General features: G+C 42.1%; 3 protein-coding genes across 3 annotated transcripts in view; 1 reads left to right on the forward strand and 2 right to left on the reverse strand.

The window, feature by feature from the left end:
• Positions 1-1,469: 1,469 nt before the first annotated feature.
• Positions 1,470-5,500, reverse strand: LOC111072953 (odorant receptor coreceptor). Its single transcript, XM_022365044.2, has 7 exons — positions 5,310-5,500; positions 4,095-4,403; positions 3,512-4,026; positions 3,215-3,452; positions 2,148-2,352; positions 1,930-2,085; positions 1,470-1,839 (listed from the first exon to the last, which is right to left on the reverse strand). The coding sequence occupies exons 2-7, from the start codon at positions 4,400-4,402 to the stop codon at positions 1,789-1,791; spliced, it is 1,473 nt and encodes a 490-aa protein (XP_022220736.1). The 5' UTR covers position 4,403; positions 5,310-5,500; the 3' UTR covers positions 1,470-1,788.
• Positions 5,501-12,663: 7,163 nt separating this feature from the next.
• LOC111072968 (ras-like protein family member 10B) overlaps positions 12,664-24,472 on the forward strand; it is a 39,104-nt gene continuing 27,295 nt past the window's right edge. Inside the window, exon 1 of the mRNA XM_022365069.2 lies at positions 12,664-12,706. The gene's annotated coding sequence lies outside the window, so the exon portion shown is untranslated. The remainder of the gene's footprint in view (positions 12,707-24,472) is intronic.
• Positions 22,241-23,817, reverse strand: LOC111072962 (casein kinase I). Its single transcript, XM_022365057.2, has one exon. The coding sequence runs from the start codon at positions 23,735-23,737 to the stop codon at positions 22,298-22,300; it is 1,440 nt and encodes a 479-aa protein (XP_022220749.2). The 5' UTR covers positions 23,738-23,817; the 3' UTR covers positions 22,241-22,297.

A 24,472-nucleotide genomic window follows, 5' to 3' on the forward strand; every position in this document is an offset into this window, starting at 1 on the left:
TGTCAAATGAGGCTGAACAAAAAAAATAGCATAAATAATTAAAGTTTCAGACAAGAACCAGAAGACGTTTCTTTACCAAAAAAAAAAAGCAAACAAAACTAATAAGACGGTAGACTTATAAATTAAGCAGAGTTTCTGGTGTTGCTGTTGCTGCATTTCCACAGTCCAAGAAACTTTCATTGGCAGACGAAAGTCGGCGCAATAAAGAAATTAACAGTAAGAAGTGGCTGGTTAGGAGGTATGGGGACGGTGACTAGTTAGTATATACTTCTACGACGCCTTACCTGTACCTCACACACACTCTGACAGTTTAGGTTGTAAGGTTGTAGTCTTTCTTTGTTCGTTGTTCGTTTTTTTACCCTTAAAAAGGGCACGGGTGCTATGGGTTTGATGAGATGTTTGTAACAAACAGCACAGAGAGTTAATTTTTGATACTACAAGGCATCAGCACTCGTGTGTTTTCTTTAAACTCTAAATCCTCCAGTTTGCAAGTTTATCAGGCCAAAACGTGGCTCCACACTTCTGATGAAAAACATTGCTACTCGTATTTGTGCTGTTCTTTAATGTCTTACAATGAAATTTCATCAAACTAGATTGACATGGGAGCACCTTTTCAAATGGCAGCCAACTAATAATTAATTTGCAAGAGTATCTACTGCTTCGGTGCCCGAGCTCGACCTTTCTCTCTTTTTGTTTTATGAAAGCTGTAAGAAATAAAAACTTTTGGCCGAATGTACCGAGCGTGGCCGCATTAAAAGTTCGCGTTGTATAGCGTTTTCTTAACTCTTAGCTCTTAGCTCTGTTTCTCGAGTTCAGTTCCAGCAGCGGGCTCCGAGCTCCGACCGAAGTTGGGCAATTCGAAAAACCATAAAGTGCGCTTTCAAAATGCCAGCAAAAATATAACAGAAGCACATTCATATGTATATAAAATATGTACTATGTATATATGAATGCGCGTATGTAGATATGTGTGATTTGAAATTACACTTTTGCCACATTTCGTTTAATTGTTCGCATTCGGCTGCAATTGTGGATGATTGTTTAGCGCTTCTATTATTGCGCCAACCCACTTGGCCAATAATTGCGACTGCTACTGCCCAAAAATGAATCATTTGAAGAGATGGAATGATGGAAAACTCTGGCCAACTCTGGATCGAGATACATAATTTATATTCAATTAAGTTCGTTTTGGCCATGGGAGCATGCAACGGCAGTGAAGCGTGTGATGGCTGCGGCTGGGCATGAGTCAGAGTCTGCATCGTTAAGAGCATGCCACACGTGGAGAAGGTCTAGCCACTTGATAAGTTACAGACTTACCCTAAATAAACCCCAGCTGAAACATCTGGAAGAGGCAGTAACATTCTGTAATATGTGGTTACCCAGAGAAACCATAATTATCCTCCACATTAGCCCGATAGCTCTGAACACTTGGCGACACCTTACCAGCCTTGCCGCCGACCCCTTGCATTTTCACTACACATTTATTTGGTTTGCATCTTGAGTTTACATTGAAAGCTCTACATGTGTACAAAAATCGATAAATAATTCAAGGCTTGTATTTGCGCCCCAGCATGTAAGTGTTCCAGGTCCCACGAGGCTCGTCCTTCGTCCTTCGACTGGATATGGTATAAAATATATAATTTGCGTTATAATTGCTCTAAAATACGTGGTTTGTTGAAGGGGAGTCGTTGCAGAGGGGTGTAGTTTGGGGCTTTGCACGGTGGCTCCTTGGCATTCGCTTTCCAGGCACAGACCATCCATCAATCCATCAAGTCCGCCGGGAGGCGCTCACTTGAGCTGCACCAGCACCATGAAATAGGTGACAACGGCGCCCAGGACCTGCAATGCATGCGATGAGGATTTTAATGTATTTGTTACCTTATTTATTTTCCAATCGAGTGGAAGTAAAATCCAAATCGAAGAACGTACCGAGGCAAACAAATCCAGCGAGACGGTAAAGAACTTGGCACCCGATATGCTCATGGCCTTCTGGCACTGCTGGCACACGATCTGAACGAAGGTCTTTGCCTCCTCGGAGCCATCGTACCAGTGGCAGGAGTAGGCGGCCTCCATGACAGATGAGCTCTGTTGCAGGCAGCCTCGAAAGTTAGTTATTCTGTGTGGAATACTCAACCCGACCCACTCACCTCCTCAATCAGCCGATTGCCAAAGATGCAAAAGTGAAACACCTGGGCCAGGGCATAGCCCAAATATCCGACAACAGTAAAGGCGTAGACATTGACTCCGGTGATTTTTGTTGCCTGATAGGCGAGCAGGGTCAGCTTGATGGTCGAGGTCAACATGTGCAGCAGCAGGGCAGCTCCGTAGGTGTCGCCAATGGCAGCCACCAGCCTAGCAAAGAGAGTGGCAAAGGGTTTAGGGAGTGGGTCAATAAGTTGGTCAACAAATCACGAAACTCCTAGACTTTACAAGGCAAACAATTGGAAGGGCAAAGTGCAGCCTCTAGGGTACGAGACGATGCAATCATTCAGCAGAGAGTTCAACGACAAGGATTGCAATTGAGGAAATAATCAAGTAAATCAAATAAACTGCAGCAAGCCATGGGAACGGCCAATGAATGCTCTGAGCAAGTGTGTTTTGTAGTTTAGATAGAGAGATAGACAAACTAGTGAGCTCCAGGAAAGTCGTGGAATAATGCGAAATATCAAATGAAATTGCATTGCACATAAGATAAATGAGATGAGTTATTGAATGTTATAAGAAATATTGAAACTATCACTTAATAAAGTGCCAGTAGAGGGAACAAGTCAAATATTGTAAGCTTAAGCAAATTATATTATTTTTGACTTAGGATGGATAAGTTCTTGGGGACTTGTGTGGATGTTAGAATTATGCCGTCTACTTAAGTTAAAAAACAAAAAAAAGAAGTCAGTTTATATTCTATGTTTCTAGTAAACTTCCTTTAAATGAATTTAACAAAAATTTAAATATTTTGATTTTGGGAAATATAAATAAAATTCATCCAAAACCATTTAGAATTATCAGCGACTCTTCACAACTTTTGACTATCTCCCACCGAATGCAAAACCAATTTCAAGCCCTGAACCACACAACTTATTAAGTGCTCAAAAAGCAATCACTGGACACAGGCACTCCATCTGTCTGTCTGTCTGTCTGCCTGTTGTGCTTCAAACGAAAAATAACAGAAGGCCAGCCGTAATCTAGATGTAAAATATTGCAGAGCTGGACTCACCGCACCACGTGCTTGTGCCGCTCCACCCAGTACTTGATGGCGCTGCGCACCATCATCTCCTGTTTTTTGGTCAGGCCATTGGGATTAGCTCCGTTAGCAGCACCGTTCCCGTTGCCATTGCCATTGCCATTACCATTGCCAAAGGATTGGAGGGTGGTCGGTGCACGAAACTGGGCGCCCCAATCGGCTTTGGAGCTGTAGACGCCGGACATGTCCATGTCGTTGCCGGGATCCTTTTCTGCAATTAAAATCCAGTTGAACAAAGCAATTAGTGGGGATGTGAGAGCGGACACTCACCCTCATTCCGGATGAGCTCGGACTTGGATTGGGCCGAGAGCGATCTGAAGAGAGCAGCCGAATTGGGTCTGTACGTGTCCAGGGAGGCGGATAGCTCCATCAGTGGCTTCATGATGCCCTTCAGATGCTGCAGCTGTTCGCAGGCAAAGATCAGCCAGGAGCAGAACATCACGTCGCACAGGTTCGAGTGAATCATCGAGAAGAGGACATAGTAGACCTGAAGGGCGAAGCTGATCATGTAGAACATGCTATTGAAGGCATTCCATGGATAGAACGACTTAATGGGCAACCGTGGTATTTCCACGGCAATGCTCGAGTTTGTGTCATGGTCAACCACCATCTTTACACTGTCCCCGAAAAAGGTGATGGTGGTCCAGGCAGTGGCCGAGATGATGGTCGTGAGCATCACCAGAAAGAAGAGTTTCCGCATTTTGCCCAAAGCAATCGAGTGATAGCGGGCATCCGATTCGGCGAACAACGGATGAGAGTTCACCTGATTCCAGATGTTCAGAGTTCTGCAAATGAATGACATTAATGGTCTGGGGAATTCCTATCTCTCTCCAAAAAAAGGGACCACATTCACCTGTAGAAATTCTTTTGATTGACAGCCAAATATATAAATTTGGTGATGCAATGAGTAAAGAACAATGCGGTAATCGTATTCCCCGACAATTCATTGACTTCCTCTGAATTCAGAGCCATATTAACCAGAATGAAGATGAATTGCATCAGCAACACGACCATATGAACCGAAGAGTACACCTTCTTTATGAACCCGCTTCCTCCGGTGAAATTGTGCATGAACAGGCCCGAGTACTTCATGGCCCGAATATTGGGCATCAGATCGGCCACGAGGCCCGTATACTTGCTGGGCTGCATTGGCGTTGTCATCCTGTCAGCGACGGAAGACAACCGGCGAAAATCAGAGACGTAATTAATTGGGTTTTCGCCAATTTAATTAGCAATTATTGCAAATGGATTAAGTGGGCTGAATGGAAATTCAGTGCTGGGGAGTGTCTTTGGGGCTTTGTCTGATGTCGTGGGACAAAGGAAAAAGCCAGTCCCCAAATTTATTCGATTTCGCATGTTTTATTCATGCCAAAAGACCGATTGATTCCGTGCTATAATTTTGCTGTTCAATGGATAGCCAGATTTGTGTGTTTCTCCACCAGATTCATTGAGCCATATTATCGGTTAAGCTCTTGAATAATTAAAATCGGAAATGCAGCCAGAATTAGTGGATTTTTTCCGAAAAAAGTCATTGATACTCTTGAATATTCGCTTTCATAGAAATTGAATGAAACTTAAATAAAATAGATTTGAAAAGAAAATAATCGCATCTTAAATAAGTAATTAATAAAAGATATTACGAAGGGCTTTCCAAACATAGAATTATTCATTTAGTAAATATTTAGGATTGAAGAAGCGTAAATCTTTATCTTCGTTTTTTTTTTTTTAATTTTCTATACATATTTTTAAATTTTATCTTTCTGTACCTGATTATCTGATTTTCCGAATACATTTTATGGGAAATTTTTTTTTTTATTTATTATGAACCGTGAGTATTCATCTATACCATTAAAATTAAGATATTTTCAAGGTTTTATCTCACTGATTCTTTTATATGGCTTTTTGAAATCTAATGATAATTCCTTCGAATGTTCAAAACTATTAAATCGTTTTTAAATTTGAGGAAATCCATTAAAAATCAATAATAAACTCAAATAAAAAAAATATATATATAATACTGAAACAAATACTCAAAACAGTTTAAAACATAAATTTTAAATTTATTTACCTTGCAGTTTATTTAAAAAAAATTAAAATTTAATTGTATTTAAGTTTCTTAATATTCTTAAACAGTTTGCTGCACTTTTAGGCAAACATTTCACACACTGGTACCACTTTCAAAAAGTTATTGAAATTAAGTTCTGTTATTATTTTGTTTCAGAGAGACCGCAACGAGAACAAAGTTAACCTGCCAGCAAGGCGCCGTCGACGTTAATGAAATGTGAAATCTGAAAAGTTAACAAGTTTTGCTCCTCTTCCGCTGAGGGTTGCGGTCATTGGTGCTGTACATAAAGACGTGTACTTTGAGTGGAGAGTTCCCACGGTTGGGTTAAGGCCATGTCCCTCACACATTGGTAATGAAAATATATAGTTCGTTTCCTTGGCTGAAAAGTTGAATTTTTAAGCACTCCTAGGCCGAGTAGTATATAGACCAAGTCTGGCTACGTGGTGTGTGCGTTCCCACAATTAAATCGAACGGCCTCAGACCTGTCGCCGCCGCCGTCTCCAGGTCCATCTGTCTGTGTGTTCAGAGGGGTTTGGGTCTGTCTCTGGCTCAAGCTTGAGTCAACGTCAACGCGGCGTATGCGCAATGTGGAAATGGAAATGGGATATATGGAAATGCGAGGCTTCTCCGGCTACGGCTTCGGGTCTGACTGTGGCTCTGGTGTAGCATCTGTGGTATCCAAACTTATGCAAATTTTAAAAGCATCGATTATTTTATTATGCCTGTGTGTGTTTGTTGGTCGTAAGTGCCGGCCAGAAGGTGGGTGTTGTACTCTCCCTGGCAGACACCCGTCCTGTGTGCCACAGATGCCCCTCTCCAAATTGCTGACCTAAAAAAAGGAAAGAAAAAAGTAACATGTATATATTTGCATGGAAATGTGTGGGCTCGTGGCCCATGGCTGGTGGCTCGACCTGATGGATAGTTCACGGTTTTGCTGCTAGTTCGAGTGTACTAAACCTCAATGGGTTCAGCCAGGCAGCGAACTCAAATCAAATCTCCTGGGCAGAGGGAGAGAGGCCACAAATTGAGAGGTTTTGGTAGCTGAACTACACGAGTTTTGCAATTGGAAATGCTAAAATATTTGGAGGATATTTTAAGAGTGAATTTTTATTTTTAAATGTTTGTAATGGTGTATCCAGTATATTTAAATTATTATTTTAAACCTTTTTTTGTTTACTTTTATCAGGAAAAAACTAGACACACCCAAAGAATGTAAAGAATTCACCCACCCTGTATTCAATTTATTCCTGGCCCAAATGGAATAAATACAATTGGACATAGTAACACAAATTAGAGAACGGAAAGCACAAAACAACTACAAGTATTGGCCAACTGGCATTCATGTGTGGTGGACGCACATCCTAAACTAGTTTTAACCAACATTAAAATGTTGACGGCGACGTGTTTAAACGCTGACAAAGCACTTACCAATACGCTTTTCGATTTTAGTTGCAAATGGTCAGGATGTAGTGCTCTGGCAGCTAGTTTACCCTCCAATTCAGATGGCGTTCAATACACTGAATGTACGGGTATACACGTATGTAAAAGCTCTCAAACACGCATCCGAGGCCCTGCCTGGCTCATGGATTATTCAAATGCTGAGATCTCACGCACACCAATTAAATTGTGAATACCCCTATGTACCGTTTACACTCGTACATACGTATATGTGTGTGTGTATGTGTTTTTTGTGGGGGATTTAACAATATTGATTCAACATTTAATTGGCCCTGCCAGTGAGCCGATTTCAGCCATGTTAACCAAGTTCCCCCATGAAATTTTCGCCATTTTTTGTTCCCAGATTTCCTCATTTTTGTTGGCTGTTGATTTATTTTTATGGTCTTTGGACTGAAATTTTAATTACACAGATGCGTTTGCCTCAATTAGCTAACCGCGGAAGTCGTATCTGGTCTCGGCCATGTATCAACATTAATTATTTAACAAATATAAATGCCCAGTGGCCGTACATTTATTTACAATTTCAATTAATTCAATGGGGTGTAATTTTTGGTCTTTTGCATTGATTTAAATACATTTTAGTAGCTATATTGCAAATTATATTTGACAGTAAATCCTTTTTAAAGCTTTTAGAAAATAGTTCAGAAAATGGTGGTGGACTATGTCCCCCTGTCTCCGTAAATTTTCTCATAAATCCAAGGTATTCATTATCTACTTATCTTTAACCATTCAATATACCTTTAATATCTGTTTCCTTGTCATGTGTAGAGTATATTAAATTATTATTAAATTATTTTCTCATCAATTTGAAACAGAATAAAGTCCCGAAAGTTCCCTTCAAATGTATAACATTGAAATGATGTTCCCATCAGGAATACAATTCATCACAAAAGAACCTTCACCCATTCCAATCTTTAATCCTTAAAAATGCCACCCAAACGTAGGCAACGCTTTTTGTTCTCACTTACTCAGTCATAAATAAGAACCACATTTAAGCGCAAAACGAAAGGCTGACTGGCACCCATGTGTGCCGCCGTTAGCCCCCACCAAAAGCCACAAACAGCAGCATATGACATGCCACAAGCGTCGGCAAAAACAAAAACCACACAGGCGGCCACAACAATAAAAACTCAAAAATAAACATAAAAAAATTATTTGCGCAATCCATCAAATTGCTCATAAATTACGAAATCAATGCGACACAAGCACATACACTTGTATATATCTACATACATATGTACTTATATATGTATGAAAGTATGTATGGGGGAACAGGAACACCACCGAAGAATGGGCAAATATGTGGCATTAAGGCCGACGAAGGAAAAATTAGAAATCAATAGCTAGAGCAAGGGGAGCAAAAATCTGTTAAATGACAAACAAACAAAAAATGGCCAAAATAACAATTGTGGGACTGTGTGCGTGAAGGTCCTTCCCTCTTTCTGTCTCACTGTGTGTGTGTGGGTATGAGTTCGTGTGTCAGCATCAGAAATTATCCGCTTTATTTTTGGACCACACATAGCCATAGGTCGTCCTGCCCTTCCACCCAACCTAAGCGAATCTTCAACCAAAATTTATGGCCATGCATAGCAAAAGAAGGATGAACAACAGCGAACCGATTGAAAATACATAAGTACAAGTGTGCGTACGTATCTGTGTGAGAGTCTGTGCGCGTTTGTGTGTGTGTTTGTCCTGCCATTAGAGAAAGCAAAAAGAAATGTTGACATTGTCATAAGAATGGCAAAGAAATGTGAGAAATGCCAAAGGAACAAACCAACGGAGTGGCACATAAAAAGCGCAAAAAATGTATTATTATTATTTATTTCGTAGCTGTGAAAGATTTTTGGGGTGCCATAGAAAGGTGATGGGAGGTCATAAATTGTAGCAGAGAAATATATATAATGTATATAATAGATAAATGTGTGTGCTTTGGCGAGTGTCACTCCTTTTGTTGGTCGCTGACAGGCAGACAGATTCAAGCAGGAAGTGGCTGTGGGCGAGAAGCAGGAAATGCCTCTGTGGCTCCCCTGCTGCGACAGTGTCAAAAGTTTAGCATTCGATTTATTTGTTTCCCCCCTATAGGTATTGCTACGATATTACTTGCTACAGATAAATCTCTCCAATGTCTAAGCGGGTCAATGCTCAGGTCACTGCTTGGGCAGCTTCTTAGCCCAGAAAGCCAATGCATCTTCAGTTCACTTGTCTTTTATCCTTCTCACATTGCACTAACCATCGCTTAGGCCATCCTCTCAGACCATCCCTACGATACCATCCCATGTTGTCGGCATATTGTCCGTGTGTCTGTGTTTGTTTGTTGCCTGCCACAGAGTTGTCAACGCGGCAACTAAACGAGTTTTGGTCCTGTGGTGGTCTATATATATACGAGTATGTGCACATCTATATATATTTGTTGTTAGGCATTTCATTGTTTGTCCCTCTGCTGAAAAATTCGAAGTTGTTTTGGTGGACAAAGCGCATGTGCGGAGAGAGAAGCTCAAGAGAGAAGAGTACACCCAGTAGAAGAGATTTTATGAGAGATTTTTATAGGCTGCCATCATGTCTGAAATTATATAAAAAAAAATAGTTCCTGAAGTGTAAATAAAGAATAAATGGGAATAATCTAAGAGATAATTATTTGTATCATCTATCCACCATATGTAATTAATTATTTATTCTGGAAATAATTTCTGTTAGTGTTAACATGTGTTAACATTTCAGCACATCTTCATATCCACATCTCCATTTGAACATCTTCCAAATCTATTAATAATCTGGCAGCACTAACCACTCACGTGCGTTACGCGCCTGCAAATGCAACAAAAGAAAGGTTCTTGCAATACCGTCTCTCTTTCTGTTTTAGTTTCTCTCTTGGTGGCTCTCTTTCTCTGTCCGTTTGTTGAACTATCTCTCATTTTTGCAAAGATTTCTCCAGGAATCGAGCAGAGACAACAGCAGCCACCAATTGTTCTAAGATCTCTGCTTCGTTCCGCTCTCTTTGGGTCGGTCTTCTCTCTCTTTGCTCAGCTCTCTGAACCCGCTCTCTGCTTTCTGTTCGCTTTTGGCCAACAACGAGACGAGGACGACAGACAGGCAGCAGGCAGGCAGCAGGCAGCAGGCAGACTTCGATTTGAAGCCAGTCAAAAATGGTCCATCGACGTGAGATGAACATTAGCAAGAGCATCAGTCGACAGCAACGTCCACGGAATCGCAATCGCTGCCAAAAGCCAGTGCCAGAGCCAAAGCCAGAGCCATTCGAACCGGGCCAAATCTAAGAGAACGTGTGTGTGTGTGTGTGGGAAATAGAAGTGCTTGTGTAAGTGTTGGTGTATCTTTGTGTTGTCCAAGAAGAGGCTGCTCTCCAACTCACCTTTATTCGGGTGTGTGTCCATTCCTTTGGCATTGGTGCTGCTGCTGCTGGTTCTGCTGTAGTTGTTGCTGCTGCTTGTTAGTGTTAAAAGCATGCAGCACCATGGGGCACGAGCCATGAGGCGTGAGGCATGAGTGCGCCAAAAGAATTATCAGTGCTGCAGACATACACACACCCATTCAGGAGTGGCTACAAAAAAAGGCAAGCAACAGAAATGTCATTTGAATAGTTAACGCAAAAGAAAGAAACAGAAAATACACTTGGGACTCTGCCTCGCTTGCCTCTCTGCTTCTGTGTGTGTGTGTGTTCACGGATTTATGCAGCGTTAGTTACATAAGCTATCATCATCATCGGCAGCAGGAGCAGCATGGGCTCAGCAGCAGCCGCAGCAGTAACATCAACAACAACAGCAGCACACAGCCAGAGGCATCGTTAGCATCCGCAATGCCGCTTTTCGGCGCACATAAGTATGCTATGATTTCTGTTCGGTTTTTGAGCAGCAAAAGGATGCTGTGCGTTGTGCCGTGCCGCCAATACAGCTTCAACAGCTACAATGAAAATCGCATTAGCATTAGGATGTGATAACAGCTGCTACCCAGCTCCAGACAGCCCCATCATCAGCTGCCAGCCGCATCCGACATCCAGCAACAAGCAACGACAGCATTTGGCTTGAACCTGAACCTGCAATTACCAAGGCAACAATTGTTGTAAAAAGTTTGGATAGCGCATACGCACTGTTGCACTTTGGCAAAAATGGAGAGATTCTATAGGCAGGCCCCTGCCCCCCCACAATGATTGCTATTGTGTGTCAAGGGGTTGTCCAACAATGGCTGATGCGTTTAAAGTTGGTTTTACCTGGAATTCAATTCATTCATAATAATATATGCAGGGATACCTAGAAATTGTCGAAGCAAAACACTCCAATTATTTTTAAATGTGTGTCACCCGATTCCTACAGGAATTCAGGGCTTGCCTTTCGGCCACATTTTGTACGGAGCTTGAATTTGGTTTGTTAATAATTGTAGAAAGAATATATATTTATAATTCTGATTATATTTTGTTGATTACAAGTTCAACAGTTACATGCAGCAGGATCGAGCACACATTTAGTTTCCACTTAAAGAAAGTGTTTTTAAGTCAAAATTATGAAAGTCCTTTCTTCTATGTCGCGCTGTCTGCCCTTATTACAAACAGAGATGAATCGTTTTTAATTAGCTGACAGTTAAACAGCTCTCCACCCACATAACAGCCGAAATCGAACCCAAATTCCTGCTCAACCGCAGTGGCACATGCCTTCAGGTTCACGTTAAGGAATTCACCAAACCACTGGCATACGACGAACTCCTCAAATCAGCTGCAGCCCTTATCGTCATTCGTTGATGTGGCACTTGCTCCCCCTTCTGACATTCATTGCTACTTTGACCAACTTACTGGCCTGCCCCCAGGTGGCAAGTTGGTCAGCCACTTCCATTTGCAGTTGGGAAAGTGCACGATTTTACCCATTTTTCCCCCACAATCAGAAGGGAAGCTCATTAAAAGCCACAGCCATATCAGAAATGAGCTGAAAGTTTGCCGGAAAAGTGGGTAAAGTGTGAGGGAGAAGCGCAGGGCGAAAAGCAAATGAGCAGAGCCCGGCACCCACACAGCATGTGGGCTTGTGGCGTCTGTGTGCGTGCTGGGGCGTGGCAAATTAGGGCAACAGCCAGTACAGGAAGAAACATGATAAGGTCTTGAAAATGTGGCCACAAACTTCATTGGCAAACGGCACACTGGCCATCAAAAGTGTGTAGAACAGAATGTTGTCCATACTCTCATCGAGAGCATAATCGTTTTGATCAGCTTGTGGCATTTTCCGCACCATAATGTATATTTAACTAAAACATTTAATAGATCCCATTTTGGGATCACTTCACCCAATATATATTAAACGGAATGCCTCTGCAAGGGTATCCACTGCTTCGGCTCTCAAAATTGTATCCCTTTCTATTATATTTTCTATTATTGTTGGGGCGTCAGCAGCTGTGCAAAATAAACCGCAATTAAATTTGCATTAGCCCATAAAAACAAAGGAAGAGTGGCCACTTGTTGTAGTTGCTTCATCTAACGATTGTTGCTGGCTGTCATTGTCTCCGCTGCTAATTACTAGAGTTTTACCCCACCCACCCACACAACAGCAGAAGGGGATTAAAAAACAATAGAAAATGCGAGGACTGTAAATGCCTTTACAAAAGTGCCGTGCCACCACAAACATATGTAAAAAATAGAATCTAGAACGAATATCAAAAGATATTATGTAAAGGCCAACATGAGAGGAAAGCAAACATCAGCAGAAACATCCGCAACAGCAGCATCACTGAAATAAAGTCAACAGCAACATACCGGAAAAGTTCTGAAACTGAAATAAGCTAAGAGAAGGAAAACGAAATACAAAAATCATAATGATGATGGATTAACTGTTCCGTAGTGTTGTTGTTGTGGGAGAGAAAAGAGAGAGAGAGAGAGAGTGAGAGAGTGAGTGGAAAAGCGGAAACGGAAGCAGAAGCAGCAGCAACATTGCAACACAAACAAAAATCAGGTTAGTTCTTGTTACACTTCAAAGTCCATGTACTAGTCCTTCTCCCTGCTGTTCTTACTGATTATAGATGGTTTTTTTTTCATGTTCTTTCTGTTCTTTTTTTTGTTGTCATGGTCCACTCAGTGGTTGACCAAAGTTTGTGTAAATCATTATTTATGCATTAATTATTGAAATACACAAGGCAGAGGCAGAGGCGGAGGCGGAGGCGAAGCCAGTCTCCTGTCAGCAGCTGTGTGGAAGAGTCATTAATCTTGGACAGCTTACTACCCAAAGGTGTGTGTGTGTGTGTGTGGGCGCTAGTACTTGTACATAGGAAATTACGACCGAAGTTTGGGCACCAATGGGAGAAAATTTAATTGAAAGTTGGTCTGGCAGATGCAAAAATTCCTTGAAGCGAATTCCATTGGAGAAATCATGAGAAATTCTAATGACTGCAGCAGGAATTTCAATTCCAAGCAGAACAACTTTGCACAAATCGCAAGTGGAATTGACAGAAGGATTTTGGCCACATTTTGGAAATCAGTTTGGCCTTCAATTCCAGCTGAAATTGTTTGTGGAACTCATAATTGCTTTCGGTTTGGGCGAAATTCCACCCGATCTGTAAGGGGAAATTATCTTTGTCTTGTTTGAGTTGAATTCATGCCTGTTCAGAGCCATGTTCAATTCAGGGCCAATTCAGTGATGAGAAGGATGAGAAGGATAATCATATTCCAGTCATGTGGCACAACCAGAGAACGTCACTCTTGTCCAGGACTCATTAGCTCAAATGACTTGTGAATCATATGCGAGTGTCATGAATTTCCATTTGAATGGAGAGAAACGAAAATTGCTAGTACGTGATGAACAAGAGATGAATGCGAAAGTACTCGTGAATAGCGGGAAGGAGGTTTAGGAGGAGACATTGCAATTCTGAGGCAATGATATCCGTAATATTGTGAGTCCAATTAAATTAAACTTCGTACTGCCTTATTCCACTTTAATCTCATTATGCCACTAAATGTATAATTGCTTGGGGCTAGTCCTTGCGTTGCCACCATTTTCCGACTGCATTTCCACATTTTCTTCGGAAAGTTCTACTGGGCGACGCATGTCGTCGCTGCAGGACATCGCAAAACTTTCTTAGAAAGAAACAACTTTTCCAACAGAACTAGAAACTTCTGGCTTGCCGAACGAATGTTTCGTTTTATGCACTTGCTGGGCAAAAGTTGTTTTCCTCAGGACACCCTTTTGGATTAAATCGCATTGAAGAGAATGAAAAATAATAAAAACACGCTCAGGAGTTTTCCTTTTTGATAAACAATTCAAACACAAGGCTCAGACGGGCACACAGACAGCGAACACACGCGAACACACGACTGTAAGTGCAATTACATTTTGGGGGCCAACAGAAAAACTTTCCATTTAGACGGCCGAAAGACAAAGAGTTGAGTCAGGAAGTCCACACTCGGTCTGTTACGTTACTCATACTTCTTACCTCGGGATGCAGGGCATGACATGGGCTCGTTGTGGCACCCTGTAATTGTGGGGTATATATTTTAATTGAAGAGGCAGCTGGCTGTAATTTAGCAATACGACCCAAGATCTAAGTCAAAAATAGGCTTGAAGAATTCTGTGAAAGATTTTTAGCCTCTGCTAATAATTTAAAGATGCAGAAAAACGATACTTGTCCAGACATGATATTCATTTTTCATAAATATAAATATTACACCTTCGTATTACATTTCCGTAGCTTTCCCTCTCAATGTGATGGCATTTATTTGAATTTTTCAAACATTTCCCATTTATTTTGAATCATTTTCGAGTGATATGTAGTATAGGGTATTTCCTATTCGTAACACTCATTCCTATTGGTATTTACTGTTCTGCAATAGCGTGCGTGCGTACGTGCTTCTTGTGTGTGTCCGTCCTAGGTCCTGGCACCGTGCCTGGCATTAAATGAATTTCTCAATGAAGTCATCTTTAGCCCCATTCTTATGCCCCTTTACCATGCAATGATTCGCCCGCTCCGACATCCTTTGAGACCCCATTAAAAGCGTCTGTACCCTGCAGTCTCCAGTCCCCTCGTTTACGTCCCCGCCTCCCTACCCGTCTCGTCTGGTGCGTGTTTGTTTCTGTAATTGTAGTTGTCTCGTAAATTACAGTTTTTGTCAGAGCTCTTTGTCTCGCTTATTGTGCAGCAGTTTGAAAATTGAAATAGACATGCAAAATGGCTGACTCGACTGTCTGCTGTCGGCAGTACGTATATATCCTGCCGTATCCAGCCGTTTCCTTTACCAGCCCTCTCCCCCTGTGTTTGTATTTGCATTTGAAATTATACTGTCGCTAGTTTGTTTGCCAAAAGACCAGGTCAGGTGAAGCTTTTAAAGTTATTAATTCGGAAAGAGGCAAACAATTTTCGTGGCAGGAAAAGCATCATCATCATCATCATCCTCCTCCTGCTGCTGCTGCTGCATGTGGGTTTAGCCAGATGCATTAAATGAAATGAAAAGTCTGGCTATCACTATCAATGGCCATGCTTCGTATGCAAATGTATCCTCCTATATTGAGTAACGAGTCTGAAGGATATTAGGATACTCGTAAATCAAAAGCCTCTTAGCAGCTTTCGATTGTATAACATTGTAAGCCAATGCAATTGAGCCAAAGCCAAAGCTCGTTAAGGAGATTATGGGGTTATGGGATTATGGCAACTGAAAACACCTGTCCAAGACACTGTTTCCGTTTCGCTCTCGCTGGCACACAATCAAAGACGTATTCAACGCGCATATCCAATTATAGCCACGTCAGCTTGGGCACACAACATTTTGGCCACCTCTGTCATTAACCTGGTCGAAAGGCGGTCCGATCCGGGCCCGAGTCTGCCTTCTGGCACATTCTCAGACATTTCCCATTAATAATGCAACTATTTTGGGGGAACCTGCAGCAGCTGTCTCAAGCGCCTTGCCTTCTCTAGCTAAACTTTCGAAATTTCCAATTTAAATATGGCATAAAAAGGGAAATAGGATATCCTAAATGAGTATCGAAGGAGAATTAATTGCCAACGATATCGCCAGGGTCCGACAATCAAAGGCAATTAACCGGACAAAGGCCCAAAAGCAGCTTAGGGGTATTGAATGTCACCCATCCTTTGTCCTAAAAGCAGACACCTGCCCTTCCATTACTCATCCCCCCAAAGATCTTAACTAATTTCAGCTATGCGTCTCCTTTTTTTCCTGCCTTCACATAGGCAAAAAGGAGTGAAACTCCTTAAATGTTTGGGCAATTAAAAAGGGTCGTTCGCTGGCCTAGAAAAAGAAAAGGCAGCAGCTCGCCCCTACAAGGAAAGAAAGCGTGGGGCAGTAGCCATTTTTGTTAAATGTTAAAATGGCCGTTGGCAAATGTGTTTGTCAGAAGAAAGGGTATTGCTGGGACATGGGATTGCTCTGAAAGACTTATCCTAGATTAACGATAAAGAGCCACGAATTAAATTCCAGATAAACCTTTAAAAGTATTTCCTTACCTTATAATTGTTTTTTTTTAGCCTTTAACTTACATTTAAGGTGGATTCAAGACACGGCTTTCAGCAAGACGAGATATTTCAGAACATATTATAAAATAAACAATTAAGTTAATCAACAAATAGCTAATCTAATATCCAATCCGAAAGTAGAACGTCACAATGGTACCACAAAGTCCATCATCTACTCGATACCCCTTTCACTCCGCTATAACAAAACTTCGCGTTCTTTGCTTTTGGCATTTTGTTTTGCCAGCTCGTTCTTTTCGCTCTCTTTGCCGCAGTTTTTGTTTGCCTGAAAATTGGTTTAATGGCCAAGCGCTTTGGCTAACGCACACACACACACATACAGCTATATAGCCAGACATATACAGGCACATATTGAGGCAATTTGGTGGGAGCTAAGCCCTTCCCCCCTCGCCCATGTCCAGCACGCGACATTCTATCTCTCTTCCGCTGTCAAAGAGAAAAACTGCTGTGGCTGCGGCTACTGGGCTACTAGAGGGAAAATAAATAAATAAAATGAAACAAGCTTAACAACAACAACAGCAAAGAAAAACTTTACACAAAACTTTTGTGAAATGTTGTTGCTGTAATTATTGTATTTGTTGCTTTTTCGAGTGGCTTGCGGCCTGATAGATGTGTCAATAAAATCAATATTTGCCCCTGCCTTTGCGACTAAATGTTCAATTAGCGCATCAATCAAAGACGCTTGAACGAATCAAAGGGAATGCCGTTTGTGTATTCAAGCCAAGCCACTTGATATCGTGGGCGGTCTTATGATGATTTACTCGTAGCAGTGAATATTAACTGATGTGATTAACCCGCAAATATTTGACTAATTAGCTAATAAGTTAAGCACACAGCCAGGCCAAAATCGTTGTGTACCCAACAGATTGAGTTCAGCTAAGCAGGCAAATGTGGCCAAGAAATTATTCTCGTAATTGTGGTCTTGATTAAGTGGCAAAGTAAATTGTATGCGGGCTATATTCAAATTGTAATCAACGTAGTCGATGGGTAAAAGGGCATGTACACATAATGTTTTGAAAGTATCTATGTATGTATTAGAAATGCACTTGGGTTTTCTTTTTGCTTTAAGCGTCTTGTTGAATATTATTTTCCCCATAAAATACACTGCTTAGAGATCATTCCACGAAGTAGCACATGTTATAGACTGCCGTTCCTCTACTTCATTTAATGAAACTCCCAATATCATTCCTTGGCACTACAAAGATGTATAGCCAAGCCATTGTATCATCATCATCTGCAATCAACATTATTTCTGATTCACACAAACACACACACACACACAAATCCTGATTCTCTTTGTGCAAGAGAAAGCTGCTTTCCTTTCCGCAAAGCAATAACAAGTGTAATGCATTTGTCGGGGGCTGCCTTTGGGAGTCCCTTGTACTTAATCAAATGAATGGACCGACCGACCAACCGAACCACCAGAGACCAGAGGCCTCAACAGGATGCACCGCCCATGATGCGATTTCAGCTGCATTAACAGCAGACGGCAGACCGTAGATGGGATCGGGATGGAATTGAGATGTGTGTGACAACGAGAGCAGCCACGACACAAAGCCAAAAGGGCAATTGCAATCATTTATGCACATTTAATCATACGCCACATGTGCCGCGGCCCTAGTGGCAGTGTCTGCTTATCGACAGCGCGGAGGGTTCTCCTCTCTCTCTATCTCTCTCTCTCTCTTAGTCTCAGTCTCGCTCTGCGCCCTGAGTCCTGGCCATGGTAATCATTTGCCATGTTGACTGATTTGCAACAGCAATAGCAACAGCTGCTGGTGCTGATGCTGCTGACCATTCATTACAACAAAGAGCAGAAACAGAAACAGCAACAGCCAAGAAACATGGCCACAAAGTCGCTTAAAGTTATGCAATGGAATTTGCCAACTGTATGTACGATCCCAGGGCTGTATCTGTGAGTGTTGAGTGTGTGCCGGTGTGTGTAAGAGAGTCCGGAGAATGCTGGTGTGTGAGTGTTAAGTGTGCTGGTGTGTGTGAGTGTGTGCTGCTTAGTGATTTGTGTATTTGTGTGCCCGCCTGTGAGTGAAGGCAAATTTATGACTTCATTTATATGGTAGAGCCCAGCCCGGGTCCCCACACGGGTTTATCTGCCAGTCCCCGACATTATATACCCATAAACAAGTGCCCCCTGTACAGGGTCTCCTTTCTGAATAATAATTCACTGTGCATTTTTTAACACATTTTCAATTATTTAATGTATGACAGAGAAGACAAAGTTCTGGCACTGAAGGCAATTGCTTATTTTTAGAAATATGCGTATGATTAAATTATACTCATATGAAGAAAAGGGTCCGTTTTTTCTTTAAAGAAGCCAAGAGGTTTTAGAATATTTTATTTAAATTTATTAGACATCTACAAAACGTTTTTGTTATCGACTGTGTCAAGAAGAACAGCCGATGATACTCGTATTTAGTTCATAGTTTTTAAAGCACCCTTTTTTTTTAGTACGAGTATCCCCTTAAGAGTAATTTCCCCCACAATATTGTGGGCTCGACCCTTCCCATAATTATCAGTCGATTGAAGTGTATATTTAATTGCCAGCAATAAAAGGACAGCGATAAAACATTTCGGTTTGCATTCGGAATTTCGGAATAATCTTAAATGGTGGCCACACAATAAACATTTTGCTCACATGCATTTGAAATTTAATTGGGTTACGCTCGTATCTATATTTGGCCACAAGGCGCAAACATTTTCCATGTTCTAATGCTCCAATGGCATGATTTACTTGTTGATTAAATTATAATTAATGGCCAACGTCCTATTTGTGCAATTTAATGGCCAGAAAACACCTAAAATTAAGTGTAATTTATTGAATGAGACATCAAAGCAGTCAAGGGAAATACAATTCTAGAACAATACTCTACATAACAGAGTTTAAATGAATTCCAAAAGTTTTTTCACCGAACATCACACACTGTGAACACAAAAACAAATTCGAATTTTCAAGTTAAAATTCAAAACTCTTAGAACAATGTCTACGTCAGTATTTCTATTTCGATAGTGATTACTTTTTAACTCTTTTTAATGTTTCCTATACTCTATACTCTTCGAACTTCTGAAATTGGATGGCTACGTTAGCTTTGAAACAATAATAGAGCGAATGGAGTATGTTGCCGGCTATCGTATGAATAGATTCATCCGAAACAAGATTAAAAGTCCCTAGATATTGGCGTACATTTTGGATTTATGCAACGCGAAGGTTCCCTTTACTATGTAGAACCTTTGCCTGAACTTACTCTACAAAAATTGATTGATAGGATCGTGCTCGATCTATCGAGATGTTCCCCCCGTTAGGCATTCAATCTGAAACGGTATTAAGACTTTCCTCGGAGGCCGATTGACTTCCTTTAGTTTATCTACTAATTTATTTGTTTTCAATTACACTCGCTCTAGAATCCCAAGCGTCGTTCGCTCTTGCTTAAATCGGGAAAAGAATACAGATAATTTTCAACAGAAAATCTTTTGATAGTGCCACTTGTAATATGTAATAATCCCATTAGAGCCATTCACACAGATATTCTTTGGCCACTCTGCCGAAACCCACACTCGCATCGACTGGCATCGCCTCTCCTCATTGACCCCCAAATTGCACAATTTTCGTTAACTGCCCAATTTGAATGTCACCGAAGTTCATCGAGGAGCCATCATTGGGGACCGCATGCCCATTCCCGAGGGCCAGGGCTATCCATAATGTGTCCGCTCATACGGTCAGTGGCAACTTATAAATAAAACACAGATTTGTAGCAATTTTGCCCCAGTGGCGAACGAACAAAAAAAAACCAAAACTTAATTTGAAATGCGGGAAACCAAAAAGAGAACAGAGGGAACAAAAAGAGTAAAAACGAGAAGGAACGTGTGAGTCGCTTCTGGGGACGCGACTCTACTTATACCCGTACTCAGTCAGTATATACATTTTTGAGCTCATGATTTTTAAGAATTTAAGAAAAAAAAAAAATTTTACATTTTACATTTTTTTGCTACATATGATATCTAGATCTACATATACAATGTATATTCTACATCTAACATGTAGATTGTACATGTACCATTTATATTCTACATCTCCTCCGCTAGGGGTTGCTCGCGCACTGAACGCGGCAGAATGTGCGAGCGAGAAGGAAAATGAGATGCGTTGTCGTTGGTGGGAGGGGGAGGGGAAGCAACTGAAAATTAATTTCTTCATTCTGGCTATAATTATGATCTGATCTAGTTCATATTTGGCAATCTGGTAGATATGGGCATTCTCTACGATACTGCGTTTTTAGTTTTATCGTATCTTTAAAATTGTGCCTGCCACAGATTTTCGTCCTTTGTGAGGGCGGAAGGGGGCGGGGCGAAATTCTGAAATACACTTGTAGCAGTGTGATATCACATAAGTCTGGAAACCAAATTTGGTTTCGCTAGCTCTTATAGTCTCTGAGATCCAGGCGCTCATCGAGACGGACAGACGGACAGACGGACGGACGGACGGACGGACGGACGGACGGACGGACGGACAGACAGACATGGCTATAACGACTCGGCTATTGATGCTGATCAAGAATATATATACTTTATGGGGTCGGAAAATTTTCCTTCTCTGCGTTACACACATCCACTTTTACCACAAATCTAATATACCCCTTAACTCTTTTTTGAGTACGGGTATAAAAAGAAGGGACATTATTGGGGCGTCGGAGCTTTAGATACCCTTAAAGATTCATCGTTGCTGTGGAAGGTACATACATATATTATATATGAACATATATTTGATATAGTAAAAGTCTGAACTCAGGTTGATCAGCACTTCCATCTCTGCCTTTGGTGAATTATAATACCCACATGTTCAAAGGGTATGAATAAAACCAAAAGCCTGCAAATATTTTTACGCTCCAGCGCGTTATGTGTGTATATGTGTGGTGTAAGTATGCTGTGAGAGTGTGTGGGAGATGGTGGATGTTTGTGTGTGTCTGTGTGTGTGCTGGGATGGGATGGGTGTACCATTAGGCATGCATTCAAGTTCTCGGGAGACCATGTGTCTGTCTGTGTGTGTGTGTGTGTGACTCCCAAGTCGCTGCTTAGTCAGAGGAACAGAGGCTGTCAAATGGGCTTGGCAGCGTCTAGGTCTGCCCAAGTAAGGGAAACCAAGTTATTTATAGATTTATGCACACTCACACCCTATACTCCAGGACCTACTGCTCCTCCCCCAACATCACCATCACCATTCCCATCATCATCATCGCAAAGCCAGAGCCGGAGCCGGAGCCGTAGCCAGAACCGAGCCTTTGGGCAAGAATCGCCTTTGGGCCAACAAATAGTTAACTCTACAGCTGTGTGGGTGTACATATGTATATCCCTCTATAGTCATCTGTATGTGTGTGTGTGTGTCCACATTATTGCAGCGCGACTAAGCAAACTACTTTGCCTGTGGCTCTGGGGCTAGTTCTGACCTTATTTCCTTTCAAGCAGCTCAGGGGGAATCTCTCTTATCCTCGACTCATGTCAGGCACTCGTAACGTGTCCTGGCTTGCCTTATAATTAACCCTTTTATTAACATCCTTTCCTACTTGCCCGGGTGTGTTTGTGTGCATAGTTTTGCAGGAAACTTTCTTATCCGAGTAGTCATGTGTCCCAAGAAGGCGTGTCGTATGCTCTTGAATTTCAATCAGAGTAGTGGAACAATCCCTGTATTATTTGATAGGATTTAATCAGAAGATTACTATCCAATCTACCAGCAACCCCGTTTCAGATAATGACTCAATAAATCTTTCCTAAGATGAAACTATTTCCTTACTTTTCATACAAAAGCCCTACCCTTATAGTTCCCAGGGTATCCACATATTCCCACCATTCCCAGTCAAAGTTTATCCCATTGTTTGATGCCCCAGAGAAGTTACTCCTTCGTGTGTCCTGGCGCCATTTGCCAATTATGCGAACCATTGATTTGACGAACAAAAGAAACCCCCTAGAATGGGTAAATGGTTAGGTCTTGCGAAATATGTATATATATATACTTTTTGTGGTAGCTAATTAACAATAAAAAGACGAAAGCGGAAAATGAGATCATATTATAGGGAGCGAGTTGGATGTCCCCTCTGGTGATCCATGCGACGCCTGTGCTTGTGGTAGCTGCAAGAGCAGCATTTGAGATTCTTCCTCATGGTCTGCCGCTTCCCCTGCTGGTCCCCTTTTATAACCACACAGTCCCGCTGATACGGGCCCAGGCTCTTTAGGTCCACCCAGTCGAAGAAAATGTCGTTGGTCCTCCGCCGACGGAAAAAAAGATTCCGGAACATCTGCCGCAAATACATGTAGTCGGGCATCTCTGCGAAGTGAAGGCAGCGGCAGTACCGGAGGTACATCAAGAACTCGTCAGGCATGTCGCTGCACAGGGTGTTCAGTGGCATGGAGGCCTTTATTTCGGCAATCTGCTCGAACTTCTGTGCCTTGGAATCGGCCACAATGCCCTGCCAAGGGAGTCTGCCGCGCCGAAAGTAGATGATCATGTAGCCAATGGACTCCAAATCATCGCGGCGCCCCTGCTCGGCGAAATGCGCCCGAACGGAGGCATAGCGCGGTGTGCCCACCAGTTCCCGACTCTGGCTGTACTCGATGTGCATTCCTGTGCTGGGATTGTAGAACTTCTTGGCCAGGCCAAAGTCAATAAGGTAGACCAGGCTGCACTTTGCACCCAGACCCATCAGGAAGTTTTCTGGCTTGATGTCGCGATGGACGAAGCACTTCTGGTGGACGAACTCCAGACGGGCCAGCATCTGATCGGCCAGCATCAGGGTGGTGTTCAGGGTGAAGGTGCGCGTGCAAAAGTTCAGCAGATCCTCCAGTGTGGGTCCCAGCAGATCCAGTACCAGAAAATTTACATCTCTCTCGGTTCCGTAATATCGTATGCGGGGGATTCCTTCACCCTCAGCGAGAAGTTTGTATATCTTCGCCTCGCGTTCCAGCATCGGGTGCGCGGCATTGACGGGCTCCACCTTCGCAGCCACCTCCTCGCCATCTAAGATATCTATAGCCCGGTAAAGCTCTCCGAAAGAGCCATTCCCGATGCGTTCGATTAGGCGATACCTTCCGCCCACTATGAATTCCGAAGGGTCCATGATGTCCACTTTAGGAGCCTCACGTCGTGGACTTGGATGCTTGCGATTCTTACGTTTCTGCCTTTTTTCCTTCTGTTCGAACTCTAGGATGTGCTTCTTCCATGCCAAAACGATTTTATTTGGTGTAAATTCGAGTTTTGCTTGGGGTGTCTCATTTCTGTTATGAATACAGAAATGCCTATCTGCGTTGCAGCAGTAGGTTTCCGTGTAGTTTTCCCCGGGAACGAGGGTTTTTGATCCGTCCAAGGACTCTACTAGCTTGGGTTCTGTGTTGAGAGAGGTCGATGATAGACACTCAGCAGTCATATATGTTGTACCATCAGCTATGGACTCTGCCCTGACTAGAGGGCTACTAATACCGCACTTTCCCAACACTTTTTCCGGTACCGACATGGCTCTATAGTGTCTATCTTTTGAGAAAAGAAAATTATATGAAAATATATTCTAATGGTTGTCGATACCCAATGTGTAGAGTACTGAATGAAAAATCGACAAGCAAACTGACGGAATATTAGATGTATATGTATCTCTAGGAAAATGCTATAGGTCGGTGTTTCCGCACAAATAATGTGTTCCAAAGCAATTAAGCGGGCATCAATGTTTATACGAAATTAAATTAAAATTCATGCCATTTTGGAAAGCGGGCAAACAAAATTAAATTAACACGATAACCCAATCGGAGAAGAACTCCGGACCAGACCATGCCACAACCTGTCAAGCCTTCAGCTGCAGTTGCAATATACGAGTAGTTGATGGCCTAGTGTATTTTTTTTGGCTCTTAAATTGTTTTTCCAGCAATTTTTTGACCCCCAATACTCGTACTCGTGGGTATTTTTTTGGCAAGCTCTTCATACAGTTCATACAGTTTGACACTTAATTTCCAATTAGTTTCAGCTGAGATGGCAAACTTTTTGGCCACATATGGAGGCATCACTCATGCGCCCTGGTGTTCAGTGGGTGTGCCACTTCAAAATTGATTAATTTAGTAAATTGATTATGCAACCTGCCTGGGATCCTCATTGGCATCATTTCTGCAGCATTGGCATCATTCACCTGCCAGGTGAGGCTGCCACTCAATTGGTCTGCTTAGAGCTGCTCCTGCTCTTCCTTTGCTGCTTCTCCTGCTGA

Source organism: Drosophila obscura, unplaced genomic scaffold (genome assembly GCF_018151105.1).
Source record: "Drosophila obscura isolate BZ-5 IFL unplaced genomic scaffold, ASM1815110v1 contig_4, whole genome shotgun sequence".
Lineage (NCBI taxonomy): Eukaryota > Metazoa > Arthropoda > Insecta > Diptera > Drosophilidae > Drosophila > Drosophila obscura.

Bases quoted from the DNA above. Each gene is read 5' to 3' on its own strand.
- LOC111072962 (XM_022365057.2), bottom strand. From the start codon at position 23,737: ATGTCGGTACCGGAAAAAGTGTTGGGAAAGTGCGGTATTAGTAGCCCT.
- LOC111072953 (XM_022365044.2), bottom strand. From the start codon at position 4,402: ATGACAACGCCAATGCAGCCCAGCAAGTATACGGGCCTCGTGGCCGAT. The intron at 4,027-4,094 runs GTGAATGTGGTC...ATTCATTTGCAG, and splicing joins AATCAAAAGAATTTCTACAG to AACTCTGAACATCTGGAATC. The intron at 2,353-3,214 runs GTGAGTCCAGCT...TCTCTTTGCTAG, and splicing joins CGGCACAAGCACGTGGTGCG to GCTGGTGGCTGCCATTGGCG.